General features: G+C 37.5%; 1 protein-coding gene across 2 annotated transcripts in view; it reads right to left on the bottom strand.

Moving 5' to 3' along the window:
- The window catches only part of SENP5 (SUMO specific peptidase 5), a 54,916-nt gene that overhangs the window by 7,525 nt on the left and 34,175 nt on the right, over positions 1-13,216 (bottom strand). For both annotated transcript variants that reach the window (XM_012780324.3, XM_012780326.3), the window contains exon 7: positions 3,419-3,556. In XM_012780324.3, coding sequence (XP_012635778.2) covers positions 3,419-3,556 — 138 coding nt within the window. The remainder of the gene's footprint in view (positions 1-3,418; positions 3,557-13,216) is intronic.

The following is a 13,216-nucleotide window of genomic DNA, read 5'->3' as shown; positions in this document are numbered from 1 at the left end:
AAGCAGATACTTAATATTTAACAAAGTATAACTGCACGTTGCTCTTCTCCCTCCAAACAAGTAACTTCAAGTTCTCAGAATAAGCACTATATGTAAATTCATAAATAAAATATAGGCAAAAAAGACATCTTTAAAAATGGTCACCTACTCAATACTTACTGAACATCTATAATGTGTCAAGTGCTGGGAACACAGTAGTACATACAACTGTTGAAGTCCCTGCTGTTATGTCTCATGGAATCTATACATTTGGTGATTGTTTAAAACATTTCTCATCAAACCTTTGGAAATATAGCACCCCCTCCAACTCTCATATAGAGCCACCTCTATGACCCCATATCCTCTTAACACAAAAAACAGCCCACCCAACCTGCCTTGATGACTAAACTTAGCTCTAAACGACTTTTAGGTATCATCAAAAATAAGTCTGCTCTTAGGATCTTTTTGAAAATGTGCAAAATGACCTGGCCAATTTTAATTTTGCTAAAAAGGTTAAATCTCTGCAAGAGGACTTGGGCAAAAATTCAGATGAATATTTCCATAACTGTGCAGAACCAGAATCCAATAATCCAGAATCAACTTAGAAATCAACTGCCTGTTTTATAAACAAAATTCTGTTTAACCCTAATTGACTCCATGAAGGTAAATGTCTGCCTGGCCCTTCCCTGACTCCCCAGGATCAGTGCCCGGCACAAAGCACAGGCAGGTGAGTATCAATATATCCTAGATCCCAATACCCCTGCCCTCCTCTTCCTGTCAGAATCTGACTCTTAAAGGCACTGATATGGCTACATTTTTGTTTATATGTTTTCAAGTTTATCTATGGAAGTGATATAATATACACAGGCTCTGGCAAGTACAGGGATGTGTTGAGACAGGCAAGCAATTAGGGAAGGGAACTGGAAAACACACTCATACCTGATATTGTATCAACTCTTCTGGGATGGAGTTAGAGAACTCTGGGCCCAGAGGGACTCCTCATTTTTCCCCTCCTCTGTATTTCTTAGTAACAAAAACTAGAATTTTCAAAACTTGATGTTCCATTTACAAATATATATGTACACATATATACATATTGGTGTATTTGTATATATACACACATACATGTATGTGTGCATGTATTTTTTTCTATAAAAATATTATACTTTATCATTTTGTAGCTGGCATTTTTAAACTCAGACATTTTAAAAGCTGGCATTTTATGTCTCGGACACCTTTCCCTGTCAGGGATACGAAGATCTACTATATTCTTTGGAACTTCTACAGTCACTTTAACAGTAAGGATATACTGACTATATTGTATTTAGCTATTTTCTTAGTAGAGCTAAATTTAGACTGTTTTATTTTTCACTATTAGAAATAATGCTGCAACAAATAAACATCCTGGTACATGGCCCCATCTTTGTGTGCACATACAGGCATTTTTTTCCTAGTAGATACCAAGAAATAGAAACGATATGTAATAGGACATGCATCTTTTTAATTTATAAGTCCGTGAGAACTGATTAGAATTGCAGTTGTTGTTAAGCAGCCATATCAATTTATACACCCCACAGAAAATACAACAATGTCTATTTCTGTATACCCACATAAACAATTGAATATCAAATGGGCAAAAATAACCCTGATGCAGTTTTAATCTGCATTTCTCTTATTTCTGGTTAGGCTGAACATCTCCCCATAAAGTTCAATGGTTATTTGCATTTTTTCCTAAAATTTACTGTATTGTCACTTGTCCTTTTCTATTAGGTCCTTTTTTCCCCTTATTCATTTGGAAGAGTTCTTTATATATTCTGGATAAGAACTGTCCATTATATATATGTCACAAACATTTTCTCCAAGTCTGTTGCCTGTCTTTTAACTTTATGACATGCCAGAAATTTTAAATTATGAGATGGTTAAATTTTTCTTGTGTCTTTTTTTGGTTCTGTGTAAGAAAGCTTTCTCTACACCAAGAACATAGCATCTTCTATATTTTATTCAAATACTTTTACAGTTTTGTATTTTGTACTTAGGTTTTTATTCCACCTGGAATTTGGTTTTACAAGAGTATGAAGGAAGGCTCTATTTCACTTTTCCAATTAGACAGCTAATTCTCCCAGTGCCATAACCGAATAGATTTTCCTTTCTCAAGTTTATCATATACTAAATTCCCATATATACATGAATTATTTCTGGACTCTTTATGCTCTTCCACCAATCTACTTGTCTATTCCTAAGCCAATATAAATATAGCTTTAATTACAAAAACTTTGAAACATGGCTTGACATCTAGTAGAGCAAGTATTCCTTCCTTCACTATTCTAATTCAAAATTGTTCTAGCTATTCATGCATATGAATTCTGCAATATGAATTTTTTTTTTTTTTTTTTTTTTGGAGACAGAGTCTCATCTGTTGCCTGGGCTAGAGTACCATGGTGTCAGCCTAACTCACAGCAACCTCAAACTCCTGGGCTCAAGCAATCCTACTGCCTCAGCCTCCTTAGTAGCTGGTACTACAGGCATGCGCCACCATGCCCAGCTAATTTTTTTTTGCTATATATTTTTAGTTGGCCAATTAATTTCTTTCTATTTTTAGTAAAGACAGGGTCTCGCTCATGCTCACGCTGGGTTTGAACTCCTGACCTCGAGCGATCTGCCCACCTCGGCCTCCCAGAGTGCCAGGATTACAGGCGTGAGCCACTACGCCCGGCCTGCGATATGAATTCTAGGAGCAGATTTTTAGGTTTCATTCAAAATCCTGCTGGGAAACTGATTAGGATAAAAATTGGTATATATTATTTTGGAGAGAATTGGTCTCTTTCCAATATTGAGTCTGCCTATCTCTCCATCATTCAGATTTCTTTTAAATATTTAAATAAGCTTTAGAGTTTTCTTAATAAAGAACGTCTACATTTTTTGCTAGGGTATATTCCCAAGTTATTTATGTTTTGTTGCTTTTGTACATGGAATCTTTTGTTTTCAGCTACAATTTCTAACTGGTTCTTGATAGTGCAGGAAATTAGGAAATCTACTGATTTTTCTTGCTTTTGTATCCCATCATTCGGCTGAACTGTTATTAGCTAAACTCTAACATTTTGTCAGTTGATTCTCTTGGGTTATAAATTATTCTAAAGAAGTTATTTTGAAGATATGAGCCAATTTTAGCTCTAAGAGAAACCAAGGAAAGCATTAAAAAATCTGGCAAAATCTAAATAGGGTTATGTCAGAGGAGAATCTAGATCTTACACAGCTACCTCTTCCTAGCTGGAGAGTCCTCTTATAGTCCTTTTGTCTGCCAACATTTTAGAGGGTTTTCATGACAGTAACTGTTCCTCCATGGTTCTGACTTCTGCTGTTCTGTTTAGAGCTAAGATACTATCTGGCCAATCACAAGACAAATTAAAGAAAAAAAAAAACAGGCAATATATTAACTTACCTCTACACAAAACTTAAAATGAATGCCTTGGGAATCATAAAATGAAATAATTCGATTAGAGAGTGTCACAGTAATGAGAGACCAGTGGACTTCCAGGTGAATAGGAATCAACAGAAGACTCTTTTTAAACAAATCCACCTGATTAGGAAAAGAGAAAGAAATGCAGACATCACCACAGGCTCTATCCAAACCAACAAACAGCAGCTTCTACTTACAGACCTCTGACCTGCCCAAGGTTATAAAAACTAGGAAGCAGTGAACTAGAATTTGAGCCCAGGTCTTACTTTAAGCCCATGCTTGTAACTACTAAGCCATAATACATAACAATAATAAGAAAAATGAAGACATAAAAAGTGCTATTTTCCATTTAATCTACTTAAACCTGTGCTTAGCAACTGCCTGATATGACCTGGCCCCTTATTTTTATGCTTGCTTAATTTTCTTGTGAAAATTTAGGGCACGTATTTGACCTAGACCTAACTCTTGTTTAGGAAAGAATCATGGTATTAGAAAATAATATAAGGTTTACGTCGTCCATCTTTCTACAGACTTGGTATAGTAGTTAAGATCATGGGCTCTAAAGCAAGTCTGCTCAAATTCAAATTGTGCCTCTTCCACTTGGCCAGATGACTTTGGCAATCTTCTTAGCCTCTTTGTGCCTTGACTGCCTCACTTATAAAAAGCATAAAACAATAGTACCTACCTTATGAAGTTGTTGAGAGTAATAAGAGAATACATGTAAAATGCATAAAACTATGTTTAGTACATTATGAGTAGCCAATAAATCTTAGCTAGTATCATTATTACTCCCTTGGGTCTCTCAGATGTTGAAATTGAGAAAAACACCCTTGATGATACTTTATACATCCTTTATATCCAAATACATCCTTTACAATCCTAACACGTCCTTTATATCCTAAAGGACATCCTTTACAATCTAGAAATATTTGGTATTCTACTCAAAATTCCAGTTGTAGATCAGATGACAAAGTAGTAGGTGCTCAATACATATTTGTAAATGGTAAATGAATTTCTCATTCAGGCATTTTTTGAGAATATTTTAGTGATTCCTTGGGTTAAAACATTTTAAACTGTATGAAATTCTCAGAGGCCAAGTACAGTGGCTCACACCTATAATTGCAACAGTTTGGGATGCCAAGGCGGGAGGATTGTTTGAGGCTAGGACCTTGAGATTGGCTTAGGCAACATGGTGAAACTCTGTCTCTACAAAACACTTTAAAAAAAAAATTCTCAGAAACTAATTTCTTGTGCCTTCCTTCTTGCTTTCTACTTCATATCCAGATAATGTCTTGCTCTAAATGAATCTTTTACTAGTCTCCATGACCTTGGAGCAAAGCATTTCTGCTTTTCAGTTTCTCCACCCACAAACCTGGGAGTGAGGTCGGCAGCAGAAAATAGTAGACAGACTAGATAACTGGTCCTTTCCAGCTCAAAAAATTTGAGCATCTAAAACAAGGAACCAGGCCGGGCATAGTGGCTCAGGCCTGTAATCCTAGCACTTTAGGATGCCCAGGCAGGTGGATCACTCAAGGTCAGGAGTTCGAGACCATCCTGAACAAGAGTGAAACCCCGTCTCTACTAAAAATAGAAAGAGATTAATTGGACAACCAAAAATAAATAAATAAAAATTTTAAAATTAAAAAAGAGAAAATAAATAATAAATAAAACAAGGAATCATATTTAAAATACATGCTTAAACAAGACCAAATTTACATTCTTCTCAAAAATAAACTTGTTGGCCAGGTGTGGTGGCTCACGCCTGTAATCCTAACACTGGGAGGCCAAGGCAGACGGATTGCTCAAGGTCAGGAGTTCAAAACCAGCCTGAGCAAGAGTGAGACCCCCACTCATCTCTACTAAAAATAGAAAGAAAATTAACTGGCCAACTAAAATATATACATAAAATTAGCTGGGCATAGTGGCACATGCCTGTAGTCCCAGCTACTCAGGAGGATCGCTTGAGCCTAGGAGTTTGAGGTTGCTGTGAGCTAGGCCGATGCCACAGCACTCTAGCCCAGGCAACAGAGTGAGACTCTGTGTCAAAAAAAAAAAAAATTGTTCCTCGTAACCATAAAATATATTTTTATATAAAAATTAGGAAATACAGATAATAAAGTACACTTCATATATCTTTCCAAATACTATATACAGGTTAAGCATTCCTAATCTGAAAATCTGAAATCCAAAATACTCCAAAATCTAAAACTTTTTTTTTTTTTTTTTTTGAGACAGAGTCTCGCTTTCTTGCCCAGGCTAGAGTGAGTGCCGTGGCGTCATCCTAGCTCACAGCAACCTCAAACTCCTGGGCTCAAGCGATCCTCCTGCCTCAGCCTCCCGAGTAGCTGGGACTACAGGCACGAGCCACCATGCCCGGCTGATTTTTATATTATATATATTAGTTGGCCAATTAATTTCTTTCTATTTTTATGGTAGAGACGGGGTCTCGCTCAGGCTGGTTTTGAACTCCTGACCTTGAGCAATCCGCCCGCCTCGGCCTCCCAGAGTGCTAGGATTACAGGCGTGAGCCACCGCGCCCGGCCCCAAAATCTAAAACTTTTTAAGCACTGATGTGATGCCACAGATTGTCCACATTGGTGGCTGAGATACTGACATCTTTGTTTTGCAATGGTTCAATGTACACACACTTTGTCTCATATGCAAAATTATTAAAAATATTATATGAAATTACCTTCAAGCTATGTATCTAAGGTGTATATGAAACATCAATAAATTTTATATTTAGATTTGAGTCCCCATCCCCAAGATACTTCATTATATATATTCAAATAATCCAAAATTTGAAAAAATCCAAAATCCAAAACACTTCTGGTCCCAAACATTTTGAATAAGGGATATTCAACCTGTACATATAATTAAGAATGATGTGCATAGTAGATTGTATTATCGATCCCAATTACTTGTTGCCCTTCCTGGAAGATTATACAGACCAGCCTATTGCCATGTGACTTCTCTGCCCCTCCCAGAGACAGAAGTGCAGTCATGTCACATGATTTGCAACCAATGGGATGTAATAAGCAGAAGTGAAGTTATGTCATGACTAAACTGAAGCTTCAAGAGCTACAACGTGAGACTGGCATGTCTCAAGATAGCTGCTGCTCACTCAGTTTGAGTCCCATGAACAAAATAAAGAATAAAAGTCATAAAATCATTTTTTTAGCTGTAGGAAAAGCATCTAATTAAAGTTCAACATCTATTTATGATCAAAAACTCTCAGCAAGGCTGGGCACAGTGGCTCACGCCTGTAATCCTGACCCTCTAGGAGGCTGAGGCTGGCAGATCATTTGAGCTCAGGAGTTCAAGATCAGCCTGAGCAAGAGCGAGACCCCATCTCTACTAAAAATAGAAGGAAACTAATTGGCCAACTGAAAATATATAGAAAAAATTAGCTGGGCATGGTGGCGCATGCCTGTAGTCCCAGCTACTCAGGAGGCTGAGGCAGAAGGATCGCTTGAGCCCAGGAATTTGAGGTTCCTGTGAGCTAGGCTGATGTCACAGCACTCTCCCCGGGCAACAGAGTGAGACTCTGTCTCAAAAAGAAAAAAAAAAAAAAAACCTCTCAGCAAAATAGGAATAGTAGGGAAGTTAATGTGATAAAGGGCATCTACCAAAAAAAGTACAGCTGACATCACACATAATAGTGAAAAATTGATTTCCTCTCAAGATTGAGAACAAGGCAAAGATGTCCTCTCATTATTCCTATTCAACATTGTACTAGAAGTCTTAGCCAGGGCAAGAAAAAAATAACACAGAGATTAGAAAGGAAGAAATAAAATTGTCACTCCTTACAGACATGATTTTCTATGAAATCTCACAGAATCTACAAAAAGGCTCCTAGAACTAGTGAGTGAATTTAGCAAGGTTATAGGATATAAAGGTAAATATACAGATCAACTGTATTTTTACATACTAACAGCAAACAACTGGAAGATAATATTTTAAAAATTCTGTTCATAGCAGTTTCAGAAATATGAAATACTTAGGGATATATTTAACAAAAAAATGAATAAGACCGGTACACTAAGAATCACAAAATACTAATGAGAAAAGTTAATGACTTAAATAAATGGAAAGATACACCACGTGCATAGCTTATAAGACTTATTATTAGATGTCCATCCTCCTCAAACTAATATATAGACAAATACAATCTATAAATCGTATGTATGATAAACACAGTCCCAATCATAATCCAGCAAGCTTATTAAAATATAGAGATTAACAAACTGATTTTAAAACTTATGTGAAAATGCAAAGGACCTAGAATTGCCAAAACAATCTGGAAAAAGAGAAATAAAGCTGGTAGATGTATACTGATTTCAAGAAACACTATAAAGATACAGTAATCAAGACAGAACAGTATTAGCATAAGAACACAAAGATCAATGTGAGAGAACAGAAAGTCTAGAAATAGACCTACACATAAATGGGCAACTGATTTTCTACAAAGGTGCCAAAGCAATTAAACTGGAAAAGTCTTTTCAACAAATGACACTGAAACAACTGAATATTCATATGGGAAAAAAGAAAAAAGGGACCTTGATCCCTCCCTACCTCACTTCTTACAAGAATAAAAAATTAATTGAAGCCGGGCGCGGTGGCTCACGCCTGTAATCCTAGCACTCTGGGAGGCTGAGGCGGGCGGATTGCTCAAGGTCAGGAGTTCGAAACCAGCCTGAGCAAGAGCGAGACCCCGTCTCTACTATAAATAGAAAGAAATTAATTGGCCAACTAATATATATATAAAATTAGCCGGGCATGGTGGCGCATGCCTGTAGTCCCAGCTACTCGGGAGGCTGAGGCAGCAGGATTGCTTGAGCCCAGGAGTTTGAGGTTGCTGTGAGCTAGGCTGACGCCATGGCACTCACTCTAGCCTGGGCAACAAGCGAGACTCTGTCTCAAAAAAAAAAAAAAAAAAAATTAATTGAGATGCATCAGAGTTATAAATGTGAAACTAAAAACTATAAAGCTACTAGAAGAAAACATAGGTGACAAATATATTTTTTAGACGGGACACAAAAAGCAGTTACTATAAAATTAAAAAAAAAATCGTAAATTAGATTTCATCAAAAGACATGGATAATGGCCAAGCGTCCTGACTCATGCCTGTAATCCTAGCACTCTGGGAGGCTAAGGCAGGAGGATCGCTCAAGGTCAGAGTTTGAAACCAGCCTGAACAAGAGCGAGATCCTGTCTCTACTAAAAATAGAAAGAAATTATATAGACAACTAAAAATATATAGAAAAAAAAATTAGCCGGGCATGGTGGCACATGCCTGTAGTCCCAGCTATTCAGGAGGCTGAGGCAAAAGGATTGCTTGAGCCCAGGAGTTTGAGGTTGCCGTGAGCTAGGCTGATGCCACGGCATGAGACTGTCTCAAAAAGAAAGAAAAAAAAAAAAGACGTGGTTAAGAAAATAGACAAGACACAGACTGAGAAGAAACAATCAGAAAACACAGACTTGACAAAGGACTTATATCCAAAACATAAAGGTCTCTAACAACTCAATAATAAAAGGACAAACAATCCAATAAAGAGCAAATAACTTTAACAGACTTCACAAAAGATGTATATACAAGTTTCAGTTTTGCAAGATGGAAAAGTTCTAAAGACTGGTTATGCAACATTGTGAATACATTTAACACTATATAGAACTGTACACTTAAAAATGGTTAAGATTCGGGAGGCTGAGGCAGGAGGATTGCTTGAGCCCAGGAGTTAGTTTGAGGTTGCTGTGAGCTAGGCTGATGCCACGGCACTCACTCTAGCCTGGGCAACAAAGCGAGACTCTGTCTCAAATAAAAAAAAAAAAATGGTTAAGATGTATATTATGTGTAAAAAAGTAGTACAGCATATGGCTGTAGGAAATACTTGATATCATAATAACATATGTAACAATATAATTCTTAAAAAGATGATATATAGGGCCGGGCGCGGTGGCTCAGGCCTGTAATCCTAGCACTCTGGGAGGCCGAGGCGGGCGGATTGCTCGAGGTCAGGAATTCGAAACCAGCCTGAGCAAGAGCGAGACCCCGTCTCTACCATAAATAGAAAGAAATTAATTGGCCAACTAATATATATATAGAAAAGAATAGCCGGGCATGGTGGCGCATGCCTGTAGTCCCAGCTACTCGTGAGGCTGAGGCAGTAGGACTGCTTGAGCCCAGGAGTTTGAGGTTGCTGTGAGCTAGGCTGACTCCATGGCACTCACTCTAGCCTGGGCAACAAAGCGAGACTCTGTCTCAAAAAAAAAAAAAAAAAAAAAAAAATGATATATAGTCAATAAGCACATGAAAATGTGCTTAATATCATTAGTTACCAAGGAATAAAAATTAAAACCACAATGAGACAATCAATACTACATATATCCATTAAAATTATACAATTAAAAAGAATGACACCACCAAATGTGAGGATATGGAGGAAACGAACTCTCATACATTGCTGGTCAGATGGTAGAGCAGTACATCACTTTGAAAAACAGTTTGACAGCTTCTTGAAAAGTTAAATATGCACTCACCATATGATCTAGCAATTCCACTTCAAGATTTACCCAGAAAAATTAAAATATACATCCACACAAAGATCTGTACACAAATGTTATATAGCAACTTTATTCGCAATAGTAAAAAACGGGACACAACTCAAATATCCATCAGCCAGTGCATGGATGAACAAAATGCAAACAGAATACTACTCAGCAACTAAAAGAAATACTGATACATGTATAATAGTAATATGGATGAATCTCAAAACCATCATGCTGAATGAAAGAAATCAAACACAAAATAGTACATAGTATGATTCTACTTATGTAACTCTAGAAAATGCAAAATAATTTATAGCGACAAAAAATAGACCAGTGGGTGGTTGGTGCAGGACCAGAAGACAGATTTTGTAAAGGGTTATGAAGAATCTTTTGGAAGTGATGGAATTGTTCTATATCTTGATTGTGGTGGTTGTTTCACAGATGCATTCAACTGTTAAAACTCACTGAATTATACACTTTGGATGCAGTTTATTGTACATAAATTATACCTTTAAAAAGCTGACAAAAATAATCAAGTGGGGGTAGGGAGTGGGTAGGGATAAACATAAAACAAGAACAGCAGAATGTTAATTCTTGAGGTTGGATGATAGATTTGTGGGGACTCATTATACTTTCTGTTTATTTTTAATTTTTAGAGGCAGGGTCTCGTTCTGTCTCCTGGGCTGGAGTATGGGGGCATCATCATAGCTCACTACAGCCTCCAACTCTAGACTCAAGCCATCCTCCCACCTCAGTCTCCCAGGTAGCTGGGACTACAAGTGTGCACCACCACACCCAGCTAATAGCACCTGGATTTTAGACTGGAATTCTCAACTCTACATTATTTTTTAAAAATTCTTACAGATTCTGTTAGTACTTTTATTACTTCTCTTTTTATGCATTCAAATCCTTTGGTCATTCTGTAATTTATCTACTATAATCTAATCTGATGAATACTTAATTATTCTATTTTTTCTTTAACAATAAAGGCATTTAAGGCCATTAAAACTTTCCCCAAAACAGCTTTCATTATTTTCCATGATAGTTGGTGAGATGTATTCCCCTTTACATCCTTTTCTAAATAGTTTGTGTATATAAGTTATTTTCTTTTCTTTTCTTTTTTTTTTTTGAGACAGAGTCTCGCTTTGTTGTCCAGGCTAGAGTGAGTGCCATGGCGTCAGCCTAGCTCACAGCAACCTCAAATTCCTGGGCTCAAGAGATCCTGCTGCCTCAGCCTCCCAAGTAGCTGGGACTACAGGCATGCGCCACCATGCCCGGCTTTTTTTTTTTATATATATATTAGTTGGCCAATTAATTTCTTTCTATTTATACTAGAGACGGGGTCTCGCTCTTGCTCAGGCTGGTTTCGAATTCCTGACCTCGAGCAATCAGCCCGCCTCAGCCTCCCAGAGAGCTAGGATTACAGGCGTGAGCCACCACGCCCGGCTTATAAGTTATTTTCTTTTAGAGCCAAAGGTTGTATCCAGTAATGTGTCTGTAAAATTTCCATATTGTTAAGAGGTTTTAGCCACCTTTTATTATTTGTTTTTAATTTAACTGAATTGTGATCAAGGAATAATGTCTATAATTTTCTTTGTGGTCAAGTACATGATCATCAATTTTTACAAATGTTGCTAAGATATAGCAATAAAGCATATTCTCTTTTTGAAGGGTATAAAGACCTAGTATATGTCTATTATATCAAATATGTTGTTATTATTTAATTTGTTTATGATCTTATTTTGTCTACTAGATTTACCCAATTATGAGAAATTTCTCCTTGGTTCTGTTATAATTGCATTATATATATTTAGCAACTGTGTTCTTTGGTGCATAAAGACTGATCATTGTTTTATCTTCAACATGTTGAAATCTGAGATCACACAAATTCTACTTCATCTGTTCTTAATATTGTCATTCCTTCATTTTGTTTTGGTTTGTATTTGCCTGGTACATGCTCGTTAAGTGTTACTTTATTTTTAACCTTTCTTTTTCATATTATTTTATGTTTATTTCTTATATTCAGTATATAGGTGGGAAAGACCAAGGCAGAATTAGAGGACTGGGACTTCTGACCAATCTCAGAGGAGGAAAGAGGGACTTAAGGCTAAACTGTTTATTAATAGCAGTGGTTTAATCAATTATTCCTACAATGAAGCCTTCATAAAAACCCAAAAGGACTAGGTTTGGAGAGCTTCCAGATAGCTGAATACATAGAGGTTCCTGGAGAGTGGTGTGCCTAGTCATGGAATTTCCATGCCTCCTCCCCTATACCTGGGCTGATGCAACTTTTCATCTGCATCCTTTGTAATAGGCTTTATAATAAACTGGCAAATGTAAGTAAGTGCTTCCCTGAGTTCGGTGAGCTGCTCTAGCAAATTACCGAACCCAAAGAAGGGTCATGAGAACCCCAACTTGAAGCCAGTAGGTCAGAAGTTTCAGAGGCCTAGACTTGCAATTGGTAAGATGTGGGCCCCTTTACATCCCTTTCTAAATAGTTTGGGGGGAGCAGGCAGTCTTGGGGATTGAGCCTTCAACCTGTGGGATCTGATGCTATCTCCAGGTAGACAGTACCACAATTGAATTAGAGGACACCTAGCTGGTGTCTGCTACAGAATTCTTTGCTTGCTTGGAGTGTGGGGGAAAAGCCCCTGCACATTTAGCCACAGAAATCTTCCATGTTGATTGTCGTTGTGGTATGACAGTAGAGGAAAAAAACTGTTTTGAGTTTTTACTACATAGGCACATAGCAGGTACTCAATAAGTAACTGTTGAATGAAGGAATGAATGCTAAGGACAACTTTATCTATCACACATACACATACCCCACCCCACTTGTGCTTAAACTCTCTAATGGCTTCTAGGTGCACTCAAGAGCCAAGCTCTTTACCATGGCTTATGTGCCCCACGTGACTTGATCCCTATCTACCACCCTGATGTCATTTGTGTAACTTCTCCAACTTGCCAGACTCACTTCGGCTCCAGGGCCTTTACATTCACCGTTCCATCTACCTAGAATGTTCTTCTCCTGATTATCAGATGGTTGGTCCTTCTTACCACTGAGTTTTCAGTGAAATGTGGCCTCTTCAAAGAGGCCTTTACCTATCTAAAAGAGCTAGCCCATTTTCTATCTAAAAGAGCTAGCCCATCTTATTCCTCCTCCTGCTACCCTACCCCCATAACTCTGTATTCTCACACTCTGTTCTAATGTCTCCACTGCAAATAGCATTT

The sequence above is a fragment of the Microcebus murinus genome, chromosome 1, assembly GCF_040939455.1.
Source record: "Microcebus murinus isolate Inina chromosome 1, M.murinus_Inina_mat1.0, whole genome shotgun sequence".
Lineage (NCBI taxonomy): Eukaryota > Metazoa > Chordata > Mammalia > Primates > Cheirogaleidae > Microcebus > Microcebus murinus.
Note: the sequence above shows the minus strand (reverse complement) of the source record. Positions and strands in the feature narration are given on the sequence as shown.